Genomic DNA, 22,098 nt, shown 5'->3' on the forward strand with positions numbered 1-22,098 from the left:
TTGAATGCTAGCTTCCGATTGGCCGCCGCCCCGAGCTCCGCGTTGGGTCACCGTTCCCCGCCCCCGGCGGACCGCACTTCCGGTCGCTGCCCAGCGCCCGGGACTGGTGGTGGCGACCGCCCTTGCCCGGGAGAGCAGCGGATGGGTGTGGCTTCCTCTGGCCAGGCTCTACCCTGTCCCTGAACCCGCCTATCCGGTCGCCCGAGAGGGCAGTTGGATCTCGTTGAACGGAGTCCGACTGCGTGGACTATAAATAAACAAGCAAATCAGGCTCTCTGTTCATGCATTATTTCCCGGGTGAATTCTAAACTGGGATGGTATGGGAGACAGAAAATGGCAGGTTTAGAGAGGGGAGACTGAAGAAGACGGTCGGATTTTGTTTTTATTGCAGTTGTCGGAAGGAGGCGGGGCGTGGAATGTGAAATTTTGTAAAATGTGTTATGTAACTTTGAGCAAAAAGAGAACTGCATAATAAAAGGTTTTGTTTGTTTTTGGTTTTGTTTTTGGCCCCGCCCCGCAGCGTGTGGGATCTTGGTTCCCCAACCAGGAATCCAACCCACGCCCCCTGCATTGGAAGCACAGAGTTTTGATTCAGTATTTTGTAGGGAGATTTTCATAACGTGACCAGAAAAATCCCGAATAGGTAAATCAATGAAGACAGAAATCAGACTGGTGGTTGCCAGGGAATGGGGTGGGGAGGAGGGAAACGAGGAGTGACTGCTTAATGGGTAAAGGGTTTTCTTCTGGGGTGATGAAACTGTTTTGCAACTTGATATCAGTTGATAGTTGCACAACATCGTGAATCTGTTCAATGCCACTGAATTTTACACTTTGAAATGGTTAATTTTATGTTAAGTGAACTTCAGCTCAGAGAGAGAGTGTGAGTGAAATCCTTAAGGGTTTTAGGGGTAGAGCAGATGCAGGTTATTCCCAGATCAGAGGAAACCACAGTGAAACAATGGTGAGGATGAGGTCGGGAAGCTTAAGGGAGCAGGGTAAAATGCCAGGGTGTTAGATGGGTGATGCACATGGGCCTTGAAATTACCCAGCAATATAGCAGGGCTTGGGGTGGAATTGGAAGAGTGTGAGCAGGTGCTGGTCTTCAGAAGATGTGCAGATTGTAATCCAGAGGGGTTAGTAGATGCTGCTGCTAGGGAATCTTAGAGACAGTGACAGCGGGATGGGCAGAGATGCCAGAGGAGAGCCGTATTCCTGAGGCAGCAGGAATCATGTTTTGGGAGCTGCACTGGAGAGAGCAAAGAGTGCAGGCCCTCTCCCCTGCCTTGCACACCAGACAAAAATGAATAGTCTCAGAGGACACTAAGGTTTTACTCAAGACAGGGAAGAGAGAGGGCGGGCTGTGGGGACAAGGGAAGTTTATTCATCCTGAGTTGGAGTTCCAGGTTAGAACAGAGTTTGTGGGTTAACAATTTTAATGGTGTGTGTCAACAGTTAAGGTATATACCTGATGCCACCAACTATGTGCTCCTTAAAAAGGACAATAGAAATTTACAATACTTACAGTTTACATTTACAAATATGATTAATAGGAAAAATGGGGTTTACCAACGATAGCATGTTATTGTATGTTATTTGTTTGTTTTTTAGTCCTATGCTATTTAATAGTGAGTTCTTGAATGGGGTAAAGGCCATTTTGCTGTGAAGTGGAATAAGCACAATGTTTAAAAGATTTAGTTCCAGTTTCATCTGTTGATAAACTATCATCTGTTGATAAACTCGCTGGTGATCAACAGAGATGAAGCTATTCTAGAATTTGCACTGCCTCAGCACGTGGAATCAGCAGATTCTTCAGTCTCTAAAGGGAACAGAAATAAAGCTCTTTAGTCTTTATTATTGAAATTAGTTAAGTCTATTTTGCAAGTAGCTGTTTCAGGCAATCAGCAAATATTTACTAACTGCCTAGGATATTCCTAAAGTCCTGTGGGAGAAAAAAAGAACTGTGAGATATAGTTGGAGAGATAACATATTCACATAACAACATTGAATGATAACACAACACTTCTGTCTCAAAAGTGTGCATGATTAATTGCCACATGACAGCTATAGACAACGAACGTGTCAGGATTCATTGTGGGTTGATGAGATGTGGAAAGGCTTCATGGAGGAGGTGTTACCAAATTAGACCATGAAGTTTGGAGAGAAGCTATAAAGCTAGTTTAGCTGGAAGGAACAGTATAAGACTAGGTATAAGGATAGGAAAGTCCATTATATGTTTAGTGATGACTCAGTATTTTCATAAGGTTTCTAGAGTGGGATGTTATGGATAGAGGTCAGTTAGGTTCAGTTGGGACACAGTGGTTTTTGAACGTTATGCAACCCAGTGCCATTTTCTTTCTTTCTTTTTTTTTTAGGCCAAGCTGTGTGGCTTGTGGGAGCTTAGTTCCCTGACCAGGGATTGAACCCAAGCCCTTGGCAGTGAAAGCCCAGACTGCTAACCACTGGACTGCTAGGGAATTCCCCATTGCCATTTTCTAATAACAAATATTTTGTTTTGTTCTCTTTACTGCACATTATTTTTTTAAAATTGATGGAATGTTCTGACTATAAAGGATAAACAAAAGGCAAATAATTTTTAATAAAATACATGTAATTGATTCCACTGAGATAAGGTATCCAAAGTAGTAGAAAGAAAGTAGAATGGTGGTTCCCAGGAGCCGGGAGAGCAGGAAAAGAGGAGTTGTTCAGTGGGTATAGAATTTCAGTTTAGCAGGATGCAAAAGTTCTAGAAATCTGTTGCACAACAATGTGCATGTAATTAACACTACTATACACTTAAAAATGGTTAAAATGGTTATATAACAAATTATATGTTGTATATTTTTAATACAATAAAAATGTGAATTTGAATATGTAAGTATGTCTAAGAGTGGATTTCTTTTCATTTGGTTTGCTCAGGATTCACTGTATCTGAGGATTCATGCCTTACATTAGTTCTGGGAAAAAATGCCTCTCACGTTCTATGTATTCTCTTTTTACTGAATTCATTTTTTTTTTTTTTTTGGCTGAGTCAGGTCTTAGTTATGGCATGCGGGCTCTCTCATTGAGGCGTTCAGACTCAGTAGTTGTGGTGCATGGGCTTAGTTGCTCCGTGGCATGTGGGATCTTAGTTCCCCGACTAGGGATCGAACCCGCGTCCCCTGCATTGGAAGGCGGGTTCTTTACCACCGGACCACCAGGGAAGTCCCTGAATTCATATTAAATAGAATTAGACCTGCTCATTCTGTCCACCATGACTCTTAACCACATTTTCATATTTTCCATATCTTTGTCTCTTTGTGCTGTGTGCTTTTTATTGAAGTAAAATACACATACAAAAAAATACAAAGCAATACATACACAACTATATGAATATTGCAAAGTAAGCACATCATGGAACCATCAGGAAACAGAATAGTACCAGAACTACCCCTCATGGCCACTTCCAATCCTAGCACTCTCAAGGATTGTCATTATCCTCTTTCCCTTAGTTTTGAAGTTGGTGGTCTCCATGGGATGTAGCTCTGCTAGGGGGGGGTCTGTTTTTTCTTATAACACTTTTATTGAGGTATAATTCACATACCATATAATTCACCCATTTGCAGTGTACAATGATTTTTTAGTATATTCACTAAGTTGTGCAACCATCAACACAATCAATTTTAGAACATTTTCAACACCCCATAAAGAAACCCCACACCCATTAGCAGTCACTCTGCATTTCCCCTAGCCCCAGGCAACCACTATTCTATTTTCTGTTTCTATAGATTTGCCCACTCTGGCTATTTCTATAAATGGAATCACACAACATGTGGTCTTTTGTGACTGACTTCTTTCACTTAGCATTTGAGATAATTTTTGTATGTTGTATGAGGTAGGGGTCCACCTTCATTCTTTTGCATGTGGATATCCAGTTGTCCTGGAACTACTGGTTAAATTTGCTCCTTGGATTCCCTTGGTGCCCTTGTCAAAAATTAATTGGTCATAAGTGTGAGGAGTTACTTCTGGATCTCACTTCTATTCCATTGATCTATATATATATTCTTATGCCAGTATCACACTGTCTTGACTACTGAGGCTTTGTAGTAATCTTTGAAATCAAGAACTATGAGTCCTTTAACTTTGTTTTTTTCGAGATTGTTTTATCTATAATGGGTCTCTTGAATTTCCATATGAATTTTAGGATCAGCTTATTAATTTCTACAGATAAACCAACTGGAATTTTGATGGGGTTTTGTGTTGAATTTGTAGATCAAATTGGGGAATATTGCCATTTTAACAGTATTAAGTCTTCTGATCCATGAGCATGGGGTATCTCTCCATTTATTTTGGTCTTCTTCAGTGTCCTTCAATAATGTTACGTAGTGTTCAGAGTATAAATTTTCACTTATTTTGCTAAATTTATTCCTAAATATTTTGTTCTTTTTGGTGCTATTTTTAATTAATTAATTAATTAATTAATTTGGCCACAGCTGTGGGGCTTGCAGAATCTCAGTTCCCTGACCTGGGATTGAACCCGGGCCAGAGCAGTGAAAGTGCCGAATCCTAACCACTAGACCACCAGGGAACTCCCCTTTTTGGTGCTATTTTAAATGAAATTGTTTCCTTAATTTCTTCTTCACACTGTTCATTGCAAGTGTATTGAAATACAGTTGACTTTTTGATCTTGTGTCTTGCAACCTTTCTGAATTCATCTATTAGTTCTAATAGTATTTCTTTAGTGGATTCATTAAGATTTTCTGTATTCAAAATCCTGTCATCTGTAACAGAGATAGTTTTACATTTTTTGCAATCTGGATGCCTTTAAAGTTTTTTTCTTGCCTTATTTTCCTGGATAGAGCCTCCAATACAATGTTGAATAGAAGTGGCAAGAATGGTCATCCTTGTCTTATTCCTGATCTTAGGGAGAAAAGCATTGTCTCTCATCATTAAGCATAATGTTAACTGTAGATGACTTTTATTATGTTGAGGAAGTTCCCTTCTTTTTTTCTAATTTCTTTTTTTTTTTTTTTTAATTTATTTATTCATTTATTTTTGGCTGCGTTGGGTCTTCGTTGCTGCGCGCGGGCTTTCTCTAGTTGCGGCAAGCGGCGGCTGCTCTTCGTCGCAGTGCACAGGCTTCTCATTGCGGTGGCTTCTCTTGTTGCGGAGCACGGGCTGTAGGCGCGAGGGCTCAGTAGTTGTGGCACTCAGGCTCCGTAGTTGTGGCTCGTGGGCTCTAGAGCGCAGGCTCAGTAGTTGTGGTGCACGGGCTTAGTTGCTCCGCGGCATGTGGGATCTTCCCGGACCAGGGCTTTAACCCGCGTCCCCTGCATTGGCAGGCGGATTCTTAACCACTGCGCCACCAGGGAAGTCCCTGTTTTTTTTGGCCGTGCCTTGCAACATGTTGATGGGATCTTAGTTCCCTGATGAGGGATTGAACCCCGTGCCCCCTGCAGTGATAGCGCAGAGTCTTAACCACTGGACCGCCAGGGAAGTTCCTCTTTTTATGTTTTTGTTATGGAAGGGTGTTGAACTTTGTCAAATGCCTTATATGTTTCTATTTGAGATGGTGATGTGGTTTTTGTCCTTTACTCTATTGATATGGTGTATTGCATTAATTGATTTTTGGATGTTAAACCAACCTCGTTTCCTGGGATAAATCACATGTGGTCATGGTATATACTCCTATTTTATGTTGCTGGATTCCATTTGCTAGTGTTTTGTTGAGGATTTTTGCATCTATATTCATAAGAGATATTGATATTCTTTTTTCCTAAGGGGAATTTAGGAAGTTTCAAAAAGTGTGCAGCCGCTTCTGCTGTCTCTTGAGAATTGTCCACGTGTGCTGTCAAAAAATTCATTATTAGAAAAGATTTGTGAGGGGAAAAAACCCACAAGTTATTGTTTAATCCAAGCTCCCTTCTTCGTTTATTCAAGAAACATTTTTTGAGCACTTACCAGTCAAGTTTCAAAAAGTAAATTAATGACTATGACCCTTTGGTCTCAAAGATCTCAATTAACAATACAACTAGTTAAATCTTTTTGTGTGAATAGAAGGTCTAACACAGTCTCACATATAGCAGCTTGTTGTTTATCAATGTAAGACCTGATAATTTCATTTTTATTCAGTATTAGTTTAGTTTGTTTTGTGGAACAGAATAATGCAGCTTTGGAAAAATCAATACTTCTGGTAAGATCTACAGCACTTTTGCTACAAATGTCAACTTCTATTTGCATGGTTCTTTACTGTTCTGGTTGTTCCTGCTTGTTAAGCAAATTTTGTCAAAGAAAATAAGTTAAGCAATAACTAGGAAATAACAAGGCCTGAATTGAATTTGTTCACCTCTTAAAAGAGTTCAGGGAAATCTCAGGTATATAACAACCATTTATTTCAAGCAAATTCTATTGGGCAAAAAATTTCTTTGTAAGGACTGTTTAGCTCTGAAATAGGTTTTCTAAATATTGTCAAGGAAAATTAACTTTTTAGTTTATTTGTGTTTTATGTGGAGACAATATATCTAGTATTTTCTTGGATAATACAGTTTGATAAGCAATTTTACATTGGGCATACAGATAAGAAAGAGTGAAAGCTTCCTGGTGCATGGGGTATTTCTAAAAATCTGTATGTTTCTATATGTGCGGACACTTGTACCTCTAGTTCCTGACAAAGTCCCTCAGTATGTTTTTGTGCATGTTTACTACTGTCTGCCCGAAGCCTAACTAGGTCATTTTTCCTCCCTAGAGACTAGGAATAGGGGCTGTGCTTGAAACTCTACTTCTGGAAAGATTTATTTTATGGAAATTTCAAAGCAATTGGATTGACTTCTCCTAAAGAAAAACTACACTGATTATAGTTCCTGCCCCCTCAGCCTTCCTTCTTTTAAAATAACATTTCTTGTTGTTAGCTTTTTTGTGTCGTTTGCAAAAGTAGTACAGACTCGATGAAGAAAATTGGGAAAATTCAGTAAAGCACAAACAACATTTTGCTCCCACCGCTTAGAGCTAGCTCTGGACATTTTTTCTTTAAATGCTAATGGACTGTTGTGAACTGTTCTGTCAGCTGCTTTTTTCCCCACTTCTACCATTTTCTACTTTTTTACAGCGACTACTGTCCGCTCTTGCTCTACCTGCTGTCGCAGCCCTGGTGGGCCTATTCCTCCCTCCGCTGTCCTGGGCAGCTGGGTGCCGCCCCGCCCACCGCAAGGCTACGAGGCCTGCGAATGCGCGGCCTCTTTAAGAGGCAGGCACCGGGGGCGGTCCCTGCGCGGATTGGCTGAGCTCGCAGCCACGTGGCGGTCCTAGCAGTAGCGGCGGCGGCGGCGGCGGCGGCGGCGGCGGCGGCGGCGGCGGCGGCGGCGGCGGCGGCGGCGGCGGCGGCGGCGGCGGCGGCGGCGGCGGCGGCGGCGGCGGCGGCGGCGGCGGCGGCGGCGGCGGCGGCGGCGGCGGCGGCGGCGCGGCTCGCGCGTCGGCCGTGGGGCTCCTGTGGGGTCCCCGGGAAGGGGCGCAAATTAACAGATGTGCATGAGGAGGTGCGTGGTCGGCCTCACGTTTTGTACCTGCTACCTGGCTTCTTACCTCACGAACAAGGTGAGGAGGGCGGGCGCGGGGTGCTGATGACTGCCCGTGGGGGATCTGAGTCCCCAAATCGTGTGTAGAACAAATATTGCCTCCAGCTTTTTATCTGATTTGTTCCTGATGACGATGGAGAAGAAAACGACTCTGTGTACGATGCTCTTTTAGAAATAAGATTTGTTGGACGGTGCTGTCCCCATTCCTCGTCCTGTAATGCATCCTTTACATCTCCTGGGAAACTGGATTTTTTGACTGGTGAATTTAATTTTTGGATATGTGGACCACTTTTTAAGGAAAGAAAAAGCAATTGGCTCCTGTTCCCTTGAGGAGGAAGAGTAGGCGAAGAAATCATACACATCCTGCTTTCTCTTCTAAACATGCCCCTGCCCCAGAACCCCACAAGGTTCCAGAAGCCTTTAAATAGAAGATATCAGTCCATCTCCATCTCTGCCTCACACCACTGATTCTCAAACCTATTTTTTCTATGTCTCCATCCCAGGCACTTCCAGTATATTCAAGAGTTTTTCATGGAATTATATAAAAAAAGTAAGATGTAAACTTAATTTTGTTTAATGTCGTAAAACCCTTTTAATGAAGAGGCAGAAAAGCAGTGGTACCATGTTTTTGTTTTGTTAGGAGAGAGAAGCTGGCCTTGGATTTGGTACCATGCAGGGAAATGTTGGATCCCTGTGGGCTAGAGTGGGGCATCACCCCCTGTCCTGGACTCCAGGGTGGACACCAAGCCAAAGTGGCAATAGGGAGCTCAGGACCACCTTCCCCCACTGTAGGGTCTTGACTGCTCTCTCCCCACTCCCTCTTGAGAATAAAACCCTGTTCTCTGGAAAAGAACTATTAACAGATAGCGATAAATGAGCATTTGTTATCGTCATGAACATTGTTGAGGATGATGTAGGTCATGGCCCACATGCTCAATCCTTTCTCTGTCTCAGTTTTACAAAGAAAATATCATGGAAAAGTGGAGGGGAACAAACTGAATTGTGTGAGTAAATAGACTTCAGAGAAGAATGAAGGTCCATTTCTAGGAAACACAGACCAGAGCACAGGTAGTTAACCATAATTGTGGCATTTAGGAGCTCATACAAGGGGAATTACGTGTTGATTAATCCATGGGGAAAAAAAATATAAATGTAAACTTGCCCAACACCAGTCTATTGCGCTTTTCAGATCGTGTGAAGTATCAGTAGAACCCTTGCTTAAAGCCATTTAATGGTTTTTAGGCTTTTAAAAAATTCTTAAAGTGTTCAGTCATAGAAAAAAATAGAAAAAGATACCCAGAAAGATAAAATACAGTTCTCCCATTCATAATGTGCTGTAAATTTGGTTAAAAGACATAATAGAAATACAAGTTGACCTTAGCTGAGTTGGCTTTAAACAAATCCTTAAAAAACACATCTAAAAATGTAATATACCTGAGAAGAATTAGGAAAAAAAATCCTAAGAATGCAAAAACCAAACAAAACCCTAAAAATGGAAGGAAAACAAAGGAAATAATGAATAGGATGCAGTTCTTACTTGAAGAGAAACATAGAAGGCGGTGGATTTTTAGGTAAACTGGGCAGTAGATAAAGTGGATACCCCAAGAAAACAGACAGTGTCCAGGGGTTTGTCCGGTTTTCTCTGGAGCTGCCGCAGTTATAACATGGCACTTCCAGGGTCTGGGAAGATGCTGAGGGGTCAGATGTCCACAATATCTGGCCCAGCTGCTGTGTGTTCCACTTTGTTGCGTCCCCAACTGAGAGATGGTCAGGCTTCTGGTGACCCTGGGGAAAGCAAGTCCCCCCTCTCTTTTTTTTTTTTTTTAATTTTATTGCAGTATAGTTAATTTACAATGTTGTGTTAGTTTCAAGTGTACAGCAAAGTGACTCAGTTATACATATACTTATATTCATTCTTTTTCAGATTTTTTTCTTGTATAGGTTATCACAGAATATTGAGTAGAGTTCCCTGTGCTATACAGTAGGTCCTTGCTGGTTATCTATCTTATGTATAGTAGGGTATGTATGTTAATACCAAGCCCCTGATTTATCCCTCCCCACAACGTTCCCTTTTGGTAACCATAAGTTTGTTTTCGATATCTGTAAGTCTGTTTCTGTTTTGTAAGTAAGTTCACTTGTATCACTTAAAAAAAAAAATTAGATTCCACATGTGAGTGAGAGCATATGATATTTGTCTTTCTCTGTCTGACTTACTTCACTTAGTCCCTCTCTTTAGTATGAATTGGAAGGTCATTTTTTTTCCCAGTGTGTGATTTTTTGGGGAGGAATAAAAAAAGCCTTTTTGAAACTTGAGTATACTTATGTTTCTTTAGTAGGGATTTCTTTGATTATATGGTCTATCAATTCTCTATAATTTGAAAATGTCCATTAATTTGGTATTTGTTTTTCAGTATGTCCTGTCTGTCTTGAAATTTACCTACCCTACATTATTCCAAGGGTGAGTATCTTTTATGCGCTTTATATACATTTGTAGGAAATGTCCAACCAGCATCATTAAATGTTCTTCAAAATATTTTTAATGACTGCATAGATTTTTTCATTAGATAGACATACTGTAATTTATTTAGTCATTCTATTAATGGCATTTGAGTTGTGTCCCATTTTGGGGGTATAAACACAACAATGTTCTCAGACATTTTTTGCATTCAAATCTGCCAAATTTCTAGCTATTTCTTTGGAATAGATTCCTATATAAGAAATTTAGATTAAAGAACATGAATTTCTTTAGTAGTCTGCTTGAATATTAAAAAATTCTTTTCCAGAATCTTTTTACCAATTTACATTGTAACCCAGCCTGTGTATGAAAGTTTCTATGATATTGTACTCAAACCATGACTGTTACTTTTTCCCTCTCTCTGCTGATTTCATGAGCAAAAAATGGTATCACATTATTTTGTCTTATGATTTCTTAGATTATTCATGAAATTAGACAGTTTTCTTATGTTATCTACTTGTATCTCTTTTTTTAGTGAATTGTCTATTTGTGCCTTTTACCCTTTTATTTTATTTTTTCTTTTTTTAACCCTTTTATTTTTACTAGGCTTTTAGTATTTTTTTTATTATTTAATGAATTCTTCATATTTAAAGGATGTCAACCACTTTTCTATCATATCTATTGGCATTTCTTTTTTTTTTCAATTTTTTCTTTGCCATTTCATTTTGTTTATAATTACCTTGATTATTTAGTTTTTTTAAGTGACATCATAGAGAATTCATTGTTTGAACGTAGGAATGAAGCAGCAGAGAGAAACACAGATGAATCCAGTGTGTGATCTTGTGACTGAGCGATGCTATTATTAGAAAGAAGATAGAAAATGATGTAGAATAGGGTCAACAGTCTAGAGAAATGGTAGAGGCAGCATCGAGTGCTCTGGCGTTCACATTTCCCTTTCTCACCTCAAACCTCCACCCCCACCCCCTTCTTTTTAAAATATATATTTTATTTTTAAATTGATCGTTTCTTTTGTGATAGCTACCATTGCTTTTATGTTTATTCTTCTCTATCACAAGACGATGTAGATATTCACCTATATGTCATTAAAGCTTTTTTCAATTCTTAATTATGATCCGTTTATTTTAGTGTATGGTGCAATGTGAAGAAATCATTCCTCCCCTAATGGTTTTTTATTTATACTAGCCCCATTTATTATATTTTATTGTATAATCCTTCCTTTTGCCTTTGGGTCATTAGTATCATATGTAAAGTCATTTTTCTAGGGTCATTTTTGAGCACTTATTTGTCAGTTTTTATGGAAAAGGGCTAGTGGTAAATTGTTTTCATTATTATAACATTTAAATATGTGGCAGAGCACGCCATCCCTCTTCTCTTTTTCCTTTTTTTTTTTAAGTATCACACAATTGCACACAGAAAAGCAGGGATAGAGATCTTAATATCAATCAAGGTTGAATTCAGGACAAAAACATTAAGCAAATGAAGAAAGCTGTGTTACAATGCTAAAGCAATGCAGTTCAAAATGAAAAGACACATTATAATGCTGGAGCATGCAGTTCAAAGTGAAAATAAAATAGTGATGAATATCTGTCAACCAAACAACAGGGCATCGTCATTTGTCAAATAAAAACAGCAGGAATACCAGGGATAAATAGAAACATACTAGTGATAGGAGACAAATTTACTACTATTTTTCCATGACAGATCAATTGGACCAACAAAACACTAGAACATATATATATATTTGATAAATAATACAACTAATAGATAAATATCAAACTCTGTATCTTGAAAATAGAGATTATGCCCCCCTTTCGAATGCCCATGGAATATTCACCATGAATAAAACATCAATTATTTTTAAAAAATATAAAGCAATTTTACAATCCCAGTGCACTAAAACCAGATCTTTATATCAAAAACAAAAATCCCTACCTACAGAGGGCTCTTGAACATATAAAAAGATATTCTTCATTCATAAGAAAATATAATTTTAAACTGTATTGAGATATATTTTTACCAACAAGATTTGCAAAATAAAACTTCAAAATTTGATAACGTAGCATTGATGAGGATGTAGAAAGCAGGTGCTCTCATATATTGATCATCGGTGGCAAACTGGTACAATATCTATGATTGGCACTTTGGCAGAATATAGCAATGGTTTGAATCCTTCAATCCAGCAATTCCACTTCCAGTAATTTACCTGAGAGGTTTACTTGCATTTATGTAAATGAAATATGTACAAAGATGTACATGTGAAACATTGCAGCTGTTTGTGACAGAGAGCATTTTTATTTTTTGAATTTTATTTTATTTATTTATTTCTTATACAGCAGGTTCTTATTAGTTGTCTGTTTTATACATATTACTGTATATATGTCAATCCCAATCTCCCAATTCATCCCCCCCTCCCCCGCCACTTTCCCCCCTTGGTGGCCATACGTTTGTTCTCTACATCTGTGTCTCTATTTCTGCCTTACAAACTGGTTCATCTGTACCATTTTTCTAGATTCCACATATATGCGTTAGTATATGATATTTGTTTATCTCTTTCTGACTTACTTCACTCTGTATGACAGTCTCTAGGTCCATCCACGAGAGAGCATTTTTTTTTTTTTTTTTTTTTTTTTTTTTAATTTATGGCTGTGTTGGGTCTTCGTTTCTGTGCGAGGGCTTTCTCCAGTTGTGGCAAGCGGGGCCCACTCTTCATCGCGGTGCGCAGGCCTCTCACTATCGCGGCCTCTCTTCTTGCGGAGCACAGGCTCCAGACGCGCAGGCTCAGTAATTGTGGCTCACGGGCCCAGTTGCTCCGCGGCATGTGGGATCTTCCCAGACCAGGGCTCGAACCCGTGTCCCCTGCATTGGCAGGCAGATTCTCAACCGCTGCGCCACCAGGGAAGCCCAGCATTTTTTTTTAATAATGACTTTTTAAAAAAAAAATATTTATTTATTCGGCTGTGTCAGGTCTCAGTTGCGGGTGTTAGTTCCCCCTCGGCACGTGGGATCTTAGTTCCCCGACCAGGGATTGAACCCTTGTCCCCTGCATTGGAAGGCGGATTCTTAACCACTGGACCACCAGGGAAGTCCCAGAGAGCATTTTTTAAACAACCTAATTTTCATCTATACAGAACCAATTAAATAAATTATATTGTATTCCTAATGGAATACTATTCAAATGTTAAAAAATAAGGAAACTCTTGTGTATTGACAAGGAAAGGTCTTCAAGATTCATTTAATGGAGAACAAAAGCAAGTCCATAACAGTATAGTACATTACTATCAAGTAGAAATGTGTGTATGTTTTCCTTATTTAAAAAAAAGATGAAGACACTAGTAAGAATGGTTACATTAGGGAACCACTAAGGTGGTGGATAGGGAAGTGCAGATAGTGGACAGGGAAGGGGAGAAGACTTTTCACCACTTTTTTATGCTTTTGAATTTTTGTTCTTTATATTATCACCGATATGTTATTTCAGATGAACTTTAGAATACTTCGTCGTTTCTCCATAATATTTCACAGCAAAACTTAAAAAAAATATCATCCATGATCGTGTATATTTCAGTCAATAAAGCTGGGATATTGTTTTGTCATTTTCTTTTCTTTTTTTTTAATTTAATTTTATTTATTTATTATTTTTGGCTGCACTGGGTCTTTGTTGCTGCACGTGGGCTTTCTCTAGTTGCCGTGAGCGGGGGCTACTCTTCGTTGTGGTGCGCAGGCTTCTCATTGCAGTGACTTCTCTTGTTGCGGAGCTTGGGCTCTAGGTACGCGGGCTTCAGTAGTTGTGACTCGCGGGCTCTACAGTGCAGGCTCAGTAGTTGTGGCACACGGGCTCAGTTGCTCCGCGGCATGTGGGATCTTCCCGGACCAGGGCTTGAACCCGTGTCCCCTGCATTAGCAGGCGTATTCTTTTTTTTTTTTTTTTTTTTAAGATTGTGAAATGAATTTTATTTTATTTTATTTATTTATTTTTTTTAAACATCTTTATTGAAGTATAATTGCTTTACAATGGTGTGTTACTTTCTGCTTTATAACAAAGTGAATCAGTTATACATATACATATGTTCCCATATCTCTTCCCTCTTGTATCTCCCTCCCTCCCACCCTCCCTATCCCACCCCTCTAGGTGGTCACAAAGCACCGAGCTGATCTCCCTGTGCTATGCGGCTAGCAGGTGTATTCTTAACCACTGCGCCACCAGGGAAGTCCCTGTTTTCTCATTTTCTGATCCTGATTGTCCTTTCACTTCTCTCCGGGTAGAGGGACTTAGGGAAGTTAGTGGGAAAAGGTGATGTTTTCACCTGAATTGCCTTTTCCCCTCCTTCTCTGTAGATGTCAGACTGAATGCACCTCCCCCGATAGAATGTAAGGTCTACAAATACAAGAATTAAACAACAAAAAAAATCCATTTTGTCACTGGCGTATCCCTGATGCCTATAACCATGCCAGGCACACAGGAGGCACATAGTAGGGCAGAATAACTCATTCTAAGAAAATTGATCGCATGCATATGCCAGTCACTGTTTTAGACACTTGGACTACTTCAGTGAAGGAAAGAAAAATCCCTGCCCTCCCAGGGCCTGCTCATTTCTTCTTCAGTTTACCTGTGGTGAATGGTACCTTCTATCCAGTCGCCCTACTCAGAAACCTGTGTTATTCTTGATTTCTTTGTCTCCTTCACCCCAACGTCTTCACCCCAACTAGGACCTCTAAACATCTTTAGAACATGTCCACCTTCTTCATCGCCTCTTCCTGGGCCACTATCATCTCTCAAATCACCCTAACAACTCCTAACTTGCTTCCTGGCCCCTGGTCTTGCTTCTCTCAGCAAACATTCTCTCACTTGTAAAGAGACAGAGCTTTCCCCAAGGTAAATGTGGCAGTGTCGCTCCCATGCTGCAGACCCTTCAGTGGGTCCCCAGTTTGAAGCCCCAGCTCGTTGACGATTGACATGGCCCTTCGTGACCAGCCCCCGCCTCGAGTACTCACATGCTAAGGTCAGGCCAATTGAACCTCTCTAAGAAGCTTTGCTGGAGCCATTGTCTCTCTTACCTGTGGGCCCTGGTCCATTCTGGGCCTCCCGCTTTGAACAGGCTTCAGCCTTTTGCTTGAATTTACTTCCTCTAGGAAGAGTTACCCAACCCCCTAGACTGGATTAACTGCCTCTGCTAGGGTGTTTTGTGCTACCTGGTACTCTTCCCATTAGGACTGTATCACACTTTATTGTAATTATTGGTTAATTAGCTTACTTCTCTCTAGACCAGAGTTTCTCGGCCTCAGCACCATTAGTATTTTGCACTGGATAACTCTGTTGTGGAGGGCTGTCCGGCACGTTGTAAGGTGTGGGGCAGCATCCTGGCTTCTACTCATCAGGTGTCAGTAGCAACCCTTCCTCCATCCCCAGTTGTGACAACCAAAAACGTCTCCAAATGTCCCCTGGGGGGGAAGATCCACATGATTGAGATCCACTGCTCTAGACCAAGCTGTTGGAGGACACGACCCATATCTGTCCACTCCGCCTGGCGGTGTCATTGAAGTCTTCACAAGGGAGGCATAACACCTGGATCTTACAGGATGAGCAGGTGTCCACCAACATGGAGGAGAAGGGAAGACGTTATGGGTCACGAGGGCCGCATGTGCAAACTCTAAAAAGTATGAAATGGCCTGGCACATTACAGGGGCTATGGCCTGTTCGGTGTGGCTGGAATGTGGCTGCCACTGGCAGATGGACAGGAGCTGACCCTGGAGAGGGGCAGCTGCAAGTCCTGGAAGGCTTCTATGTCACATGCAAGTGACTTTGTCCTGTAGACCAGGGGTTCTCCAGTGTCCCAACACATGGGCGTGCTGTAATCACCTCCGAGGTAGGTGTCTCAAGTCATAACTAAAAATAAGGTTTTGAAATTTATGAATGACTCACCAAAAATAGAGTAAAAGCAATTAGTGTGGAACAGGATATAGTTATGCCTGTAGTACTGGTCACTCATTTGGCATTTTGCTGTGCTTTCTGCAGTGGGAGAGGGAGGGGTGTTTATCTTGTCACCTGTACGCCACCTAAACTCTGCATGTGAGGAAATGTGTCTCACGTGAGCTTCATGACCCCAAGTGTGTTGCAGCAGAAAAGAGGCTGAGGGCTGCTGCCTACAGCACCAGGAAGAATCAGCCATTTTTAAAACAAGCAAGGAGCACAATTAGGTTTGCATTTTAGAACAAACCCTTTGGCTGCAGGATGGAGAATGGATGGTACAGGGCAACCCTGGAGAGAGGGGGACCGGTTAGGGAACTGATGCTATGGTCCAGGTGTGGGATCATGAGAGTCTGAATTAAGCAGAGGGATGGAGGGGAAGGCTTCGGGTTTCAGAGAGGTTACGGGGATAAAGTCAATAGGATTTTGTAAGTTGTTGAGGGAGGTGATGACAGAGGAGGGCTGGGATGACATCTAGGTTTCTGGTTTGGTTGATTAGGGATAGTAGGAGAATGACCAGGATGGGGAGAGGGAAGTTCAAGGTAATGTTTAAGGCATGTTATCATCGGGAGCTTGTGGGGTATCAGGGTGGCCATATCCTCGTGAGAAGGGGGATATGGGAATCATTAGTGCAGAGGTCATGGAGAAGTGGTGGCTGTGGGTGAGATTGTTCGGGAAAAGTCTAGAATAAGAAGAGGAGAACAGCAGTGTCAGCACTGACTGGTACAGCTGGACTCAGGGAATAGTAGAGGTTGAGAAGGATGGGTCTGAGAATTGGGATAATAATTTGGAGAAAGTGGGAGAAAGGAGTTGTAAGAAGGATCACATGTGTATATTTGTGTCACTCGACAGATCTGCGGGGGGTGGATGGCATTTGAGACCATGGCACTCTGTTAAATTCACATTGGCCATTATCCTTTTCAGGTGGCAGACATTAATTGGTGGACTTTTGCTTCATGTGTCATGGAAACTGGGCTGGGCGGAGATCAATAGCAGTTCAAGGTAGGACCACCTCTTCTGTGCTTGATTCATGACTCATACCCAGCTTCCTTGTGTATTATTTAACTTCTTCTGGTGTTACATTGGGAAACACGGGTGTTTGAGTTGTATGATCTCTTAATTCCCTTCTAATCTTGAGATTAAATGATTTTATAATCAAATAGAGCTCAAGCAGTGTTTTCCTGGTTAATAATGCCACTCTTATAATAATAAAATAAATTGAGATATACAATTTATAATACCGTATTAATTTGGCTTTGTTTTAGATCATAGGACCTCTATGAATAAGTTATTAAATCAGCTTTAAATTTTTGGGGTAAATTTTTAATTTTGAAATTATTTCCTGCTTACAGAAAAGTTAGAAATAGTACAAAGAAGTCCCATATCCTTTACTCAGATTCCCCAATTATTATTTCACCTTGCTTCTCTTATCAGTTTCACTTGATATATACATAAATATATGTATATATGTAATTTTTTTCTGAATTATTTGAAGGTAAGTTGCAGATTTTTTTTTACTTCTGAATTGTTGAGCATGTATCTCCTAAGAGCAAGGATGTTCTCTTACATCCTACAGTAGTTATCAAAGTGAGGACGTTAACATTGATGCAGTACTATTATCTCATGTATAGACCGATTCATATTTTGCCAGTTTTCTCAGTAATATTCTTTATAACCCTCTCCACAAAAATTTGATCCAGGGTCCGACTCAGATCACACATTGTTGTTATGATCCTATTAAGACCGCTTTTCAAATAGATTTAAAAGAAATGTCAAAGACAATGACATTTTTCAACCAAAATTGTAATCCGAATTGGCTATTCAGTCCTGCCTCACCCAAATAAATCCTCATGATTCTTTGAGAACATCATGCCTTGCCTGAAATGATGCACAAAATGAAAAGAAAATGAAGTCAAGGTTTACATGAATAAGGTAAACTACCGAACTGAATGATCAGGCCAAATCATTTGCCTCGTGGTCCAAGTTATTTGCCCAGCTTCTCCATGAATTAGATTAACTGCTTCATTGCTAAGTCATCCCTTGGCTTGGCGCTCTGGAGAAGCTTTGAGAATGAGTCCAGTATGAATATTAATAATTTTGGCTTCTTCTGAAAATATTTAACTGGAGAGCAAAACACTGGTATGAAGACGTTTGACAAGGGGGAGACCCTGGGAACTTAGGCGTGGATTAATTTCCCTGACCCTATTACGTCACAGTCCATATTCTGAAAGACTATCACACGCAAGATGCTTAACTAATCCAAAGGAGTAGTTCATTAAGTCATAATTTTACATTTCCATGGTAGAGTGTCCTCCACTTGATAAAACCCCAAAATATAAAATTTTGGGATTTTATATGTGATATTAAGCACAGGTCTTACTTTATACTCCATTGTTATGATAGATAGTTCAATGAGAATGGGTCTTCATTTAAACGAATAGGAGCCCTGAATTCACAAGCCCTGTGATAGTTCTAAGATTTAGTTAAATGATGAAGCATTTTGACTCCAAATAGTTGAATGTATTCCTCCACAGAAGCAAGAGATTGGACTAGAATCAGGGAATTGGCCGTCAGATTTTGGACTGGGGTCCACTTCTGATCAACATGGATCTTCCACTTTTACAGTGTTCCTGACTATGATTATCTTGTAATTTCTGATGTGAATTATTTACTTGTTCATAATGGTCATTTAAACATTACCTTAGGGAATTCCCTGGTGGTCCAGTGGTTGGGACTCTGTGCTTTCCCTGCCCAGGGCCCGGGTTTGATCCCTGGTCGGGGAACTAGGATCCCACAGGCTGTGCGGTGCGGCCAAAAAAAAAAAAAAATTAAAATAAAATAAACATTACCTTAGTCATATTTCCTTAAAAGCGATGCCATTGTTCATACTCAAACATTTTTTTGTATGTAAAATATACATAACATAAATTTTACCATTTTTAAACATTTTTTAAGTGTACAATTCATTGGCATTAAGTACATTCACAATGTTATGCAACCATTACCACCATCCATTTCCAGACCTTTTCATCATTCTAAACAGAAACTCTGTACCCATTAAACAATAGCTCCCCCTTTCTCCTTCCACCACCCCCCCAAGCCCCTGGTAAAGCTCTGTTCTACGTTGCCTCTATGAATTTACCTATTCTAGGTACCTCCTTTAAATGGAATCATACAGTATTTGTCCTTTTGTGACTGGTTTATTTCACTTGGCATAATGTCTGCAAGCTTCATCTATGTTGAAGTATGTGTGAGGATTTCCTTCCTTTTTTAAGGCTGAATAATATTCCATTGTGTGTATAGAGCACATTTTGTTTATATACTGCATTGTATACCGCATTTTGTTTATCCATTCATCCATTGATGGAATTCTTCATATTTTTATTGCTTTTTTTGGAGTGGGGTAGAGGGGATGACTAGTAGAACTGGGTGAAGTCAAAGATTCTCAAGATGCTTTTCCTGGAAGAAGTGGTCCTTGACAGAGAAGGATCCAGTAGACACTGTTGTCCCTTTAACTTGCATGATGCTAGGTGCCACCCATCTCAGAAGAGCCATAATCATATCCCTTTTTGGTCCCCTTGCTAAATCTCCCAGAGACTTTTTCACCTCTATCCCCTGGACTTCCTTAGGTGGTTTCACAGCCACGCACACATGATGTCAGCTCAGTTAAGCTTCTTGTCAAAGATTCTAGTGTCTTAGTTTGTAGTGGGTCTTGTGGTTAATAACTGTTGTCACAGCTCAGGATTTCTTGTTACCATGGGCCCTGGGCAAAGGGGTGTTAGCAGGTAGCAAGCAGCAAGGACCCAGCTCCCGTGCTCCTTTGTGTGTGCCCGGGCTGGGTTTGTGTTTGCTGTGGCTGCTGTTTCCTACTGGGCTTGGTTTTCCAATGATGTCATTAGAGAACCAAAGCCCAGCTTTTTTGTGTGACTGTGTACTTGTGCAGAGATAGCAGAGGTTGGGCTCTACTATAAATGGAAACAACAGCTGGAAGACAGTTTGGAGACCCTGATGGCATGATGGAATGTCATCATGGAGTTATAGTGATGGGGCTGGAGGGTGGGCCCCCAATTGGTCCTTAATAGCATATGCCATAGAGAACTCATTTAGACTGTCCTTGTAGCCTGGAGCACAGCAGCAGAATCCCAGATTCCCTTGCAAACAAGTCGCAGACCCTGGCACCATGTTTCTTACATTGCAAAGAGGCCATACTTGCTGTGTTGGTCAGCCTCTGGCCACATCATGTATTGACTCCACCCAGTGATCTGATGGAATCATTCTTCTCCCAGGATGTTTGCCTGGCAGCCAGTTGTTACCACCAAGTGTTGGATGATGCCCTGGAAGCCTCTGTCTTGGGAAAGATAGCACTGGTTTTCAGTCACAAGCTTGTCATTATGAGGTGGCAACTGTTGTAGCCAAGACTTTGCAGAGCATTGAAGTGATTTTTCTAGCAGATGTTGGAAGTCCTGTGCTGAAAGCTTTTTGTATTTCCAAAACATGATCCTAAATGAACATTGTGACCTGTTTCAGCTGACTGGAAGTCTGGTAGCACAGTGAGACCATGTCACTCTGTTAGATTCTAGAACCATCGCTGAGGACCGACTCAGGCATGATTTCATTGGAGACTTTAGATGCCATCTCCTGGCTCCTATATTACCAGGCTGCATGTTTAAATAAAAACATTTTGAAAGTAATCTTTAACCTACATGCCACTTTTTGTCCACTATGCATATGAGAGTAAAATTTTGATTCTCAAGGTTTTCAAGTATGAGAAATTCTAAGTTAAAAAACCTATGCCATAATACCTTTGTGACCAGAGATTTCTAATAGATGAAGAAGCCCTCACGCCATAATTTTACATTAAGAGTCTTTGCTGGGGAAGCATAACGAATATCTTTGATAAAACCTCCAAATTAACTCAGCCTTCTCCCTAAAGAAATGAATAGTGAGACAATCAGGGTTGAGATTGTACTTCTTTTTAATTATTGATTATTTATTGTTTTTTAAGTGAGCTAGCCCACCTTTATGAAAGCTACTGGTGGTTGGAATTTCCCAAATCATGTTGTAATGTATTGATATTTCATTTTGAGTGACTCTTATAGTTTTCTAAAAAGTCATCTCTGCTCACAGAGGAAAGTTAGCACTCAAATTCATGTATTTTTGATATTCTTCCCAGTTGTTTTCTCTCCAGAGGAATGCTTTACATATATACATGTGTTGAAATTACTTTTTGGGGATAATACAGTGAACTTTCAAAACTTCTTCAGGAAACATGCTTAGAGCCACCAAAAGGATAAAATATTGAATAAAACCTGATTGGTGTTGGTGTGATGATTGGGGTGGTACCTGGGGGGAGTCCAGGAGGCCAGTGATGGTAAAAGGACAGGAGTTTTTGAAGTATCAGCTTTATTGAAGTATCATTTGAAAATAAAATTTTAAGATGCTTAAAGTGTACAATGTGGTGATTTACTGTATGTATATATTGTGAAAGATTCTCACCATCTAGTTAATGAACACATCCAGCACCTCACATATTTATCTTTTTTTTTTTTTTTTTTTTTGGTGAGAACATTTAAGTTCTAGTCTCTCAGCAAATTTCAGTTATACAGTACAATGTGATCAACTGTAGTCAACATGTTATACATTAGATCCTCATAGGATACATTATTCATCATTCATGAGTAATCAATATACATTATTCATCTTGCAGCCGAAAGTTTGTGCCCTTTTACCAAACTCTCCCTGTTCCCCTCACCCCCCAGCCCTTGACAACCACTTTTCTACTCTCTGTTTCTATAAGTTTGACTTTTAAAAAAAGATTCCATGTATAAGTGATGCCATGCAGTGTTTGTCTTTCTCGGGATGGGATTTTTTGACCTTTGACACCTGCAGGTCATGCCCACGCCACTCAGTGCATAGGAGTCTGCTGAACTCACGATTTGTCATAGATGCACCACGTGTGGAAGTCACTCTGAGTCCATATAACCCTTTCTGGCCTCTTAAGTCCATGGTGTGAAATGTAAACCTCCCCAGGCTGAGATCAAAGGAGTTATGTCTTGCACATTAGGTTGGATTTGCAGGCCCTCGCGGACTGTGCACGGGCAAGGTGCTTGTAC

General features: G+C 40.5%; 1 protein-coding gene across 1 annotated transcript in view; it reads left to right on the forward strand.

Annotated features, from left to right (window-relative positions):
• Positions 1-7,415: 7,415 nt before the first annotated feature.
• Positions 7,416-22,098, forward strand: part of TMEM241 (transmembrane protein 241) — a gene marked incomplete at its 5' end in the record, with an annotated part of 104,389 nt that continues 89,706 nt past the window's right edge. The window contains 3 exons of the mRNA XM_061169237.1: positions 7,416-7,508; positions 9,959-10,005; positions 16,910-16,987. Coding sequence (XP_061025220.1) covers positions 7,416-7,508; positions 9,959-10,005; positions 16,910-16,987 — 218 coding nt within the window. The remainder of the gene's footprint in view (positions 7,509-9,958; positions 10,006-16,909; positions 16,988-22,098) is intronic.

Source organism: Eubalaena glacialis, chromosome 15 (genome assembly GCF_028564815.1).
Source record: "Eubalaena glacialis isolate mEubGla1 chromosome 15, mEubGla1.1.hap2.+ XY, whole genome shotgun sequence".
Classification (NCBI taxonomy): domain Eukaryota; kingdom Metazoa; phylum Chordata; class Mammalia; order Artiodactyla; family Balaenidae; genus Eubalaena; species Eubalaena glacialis.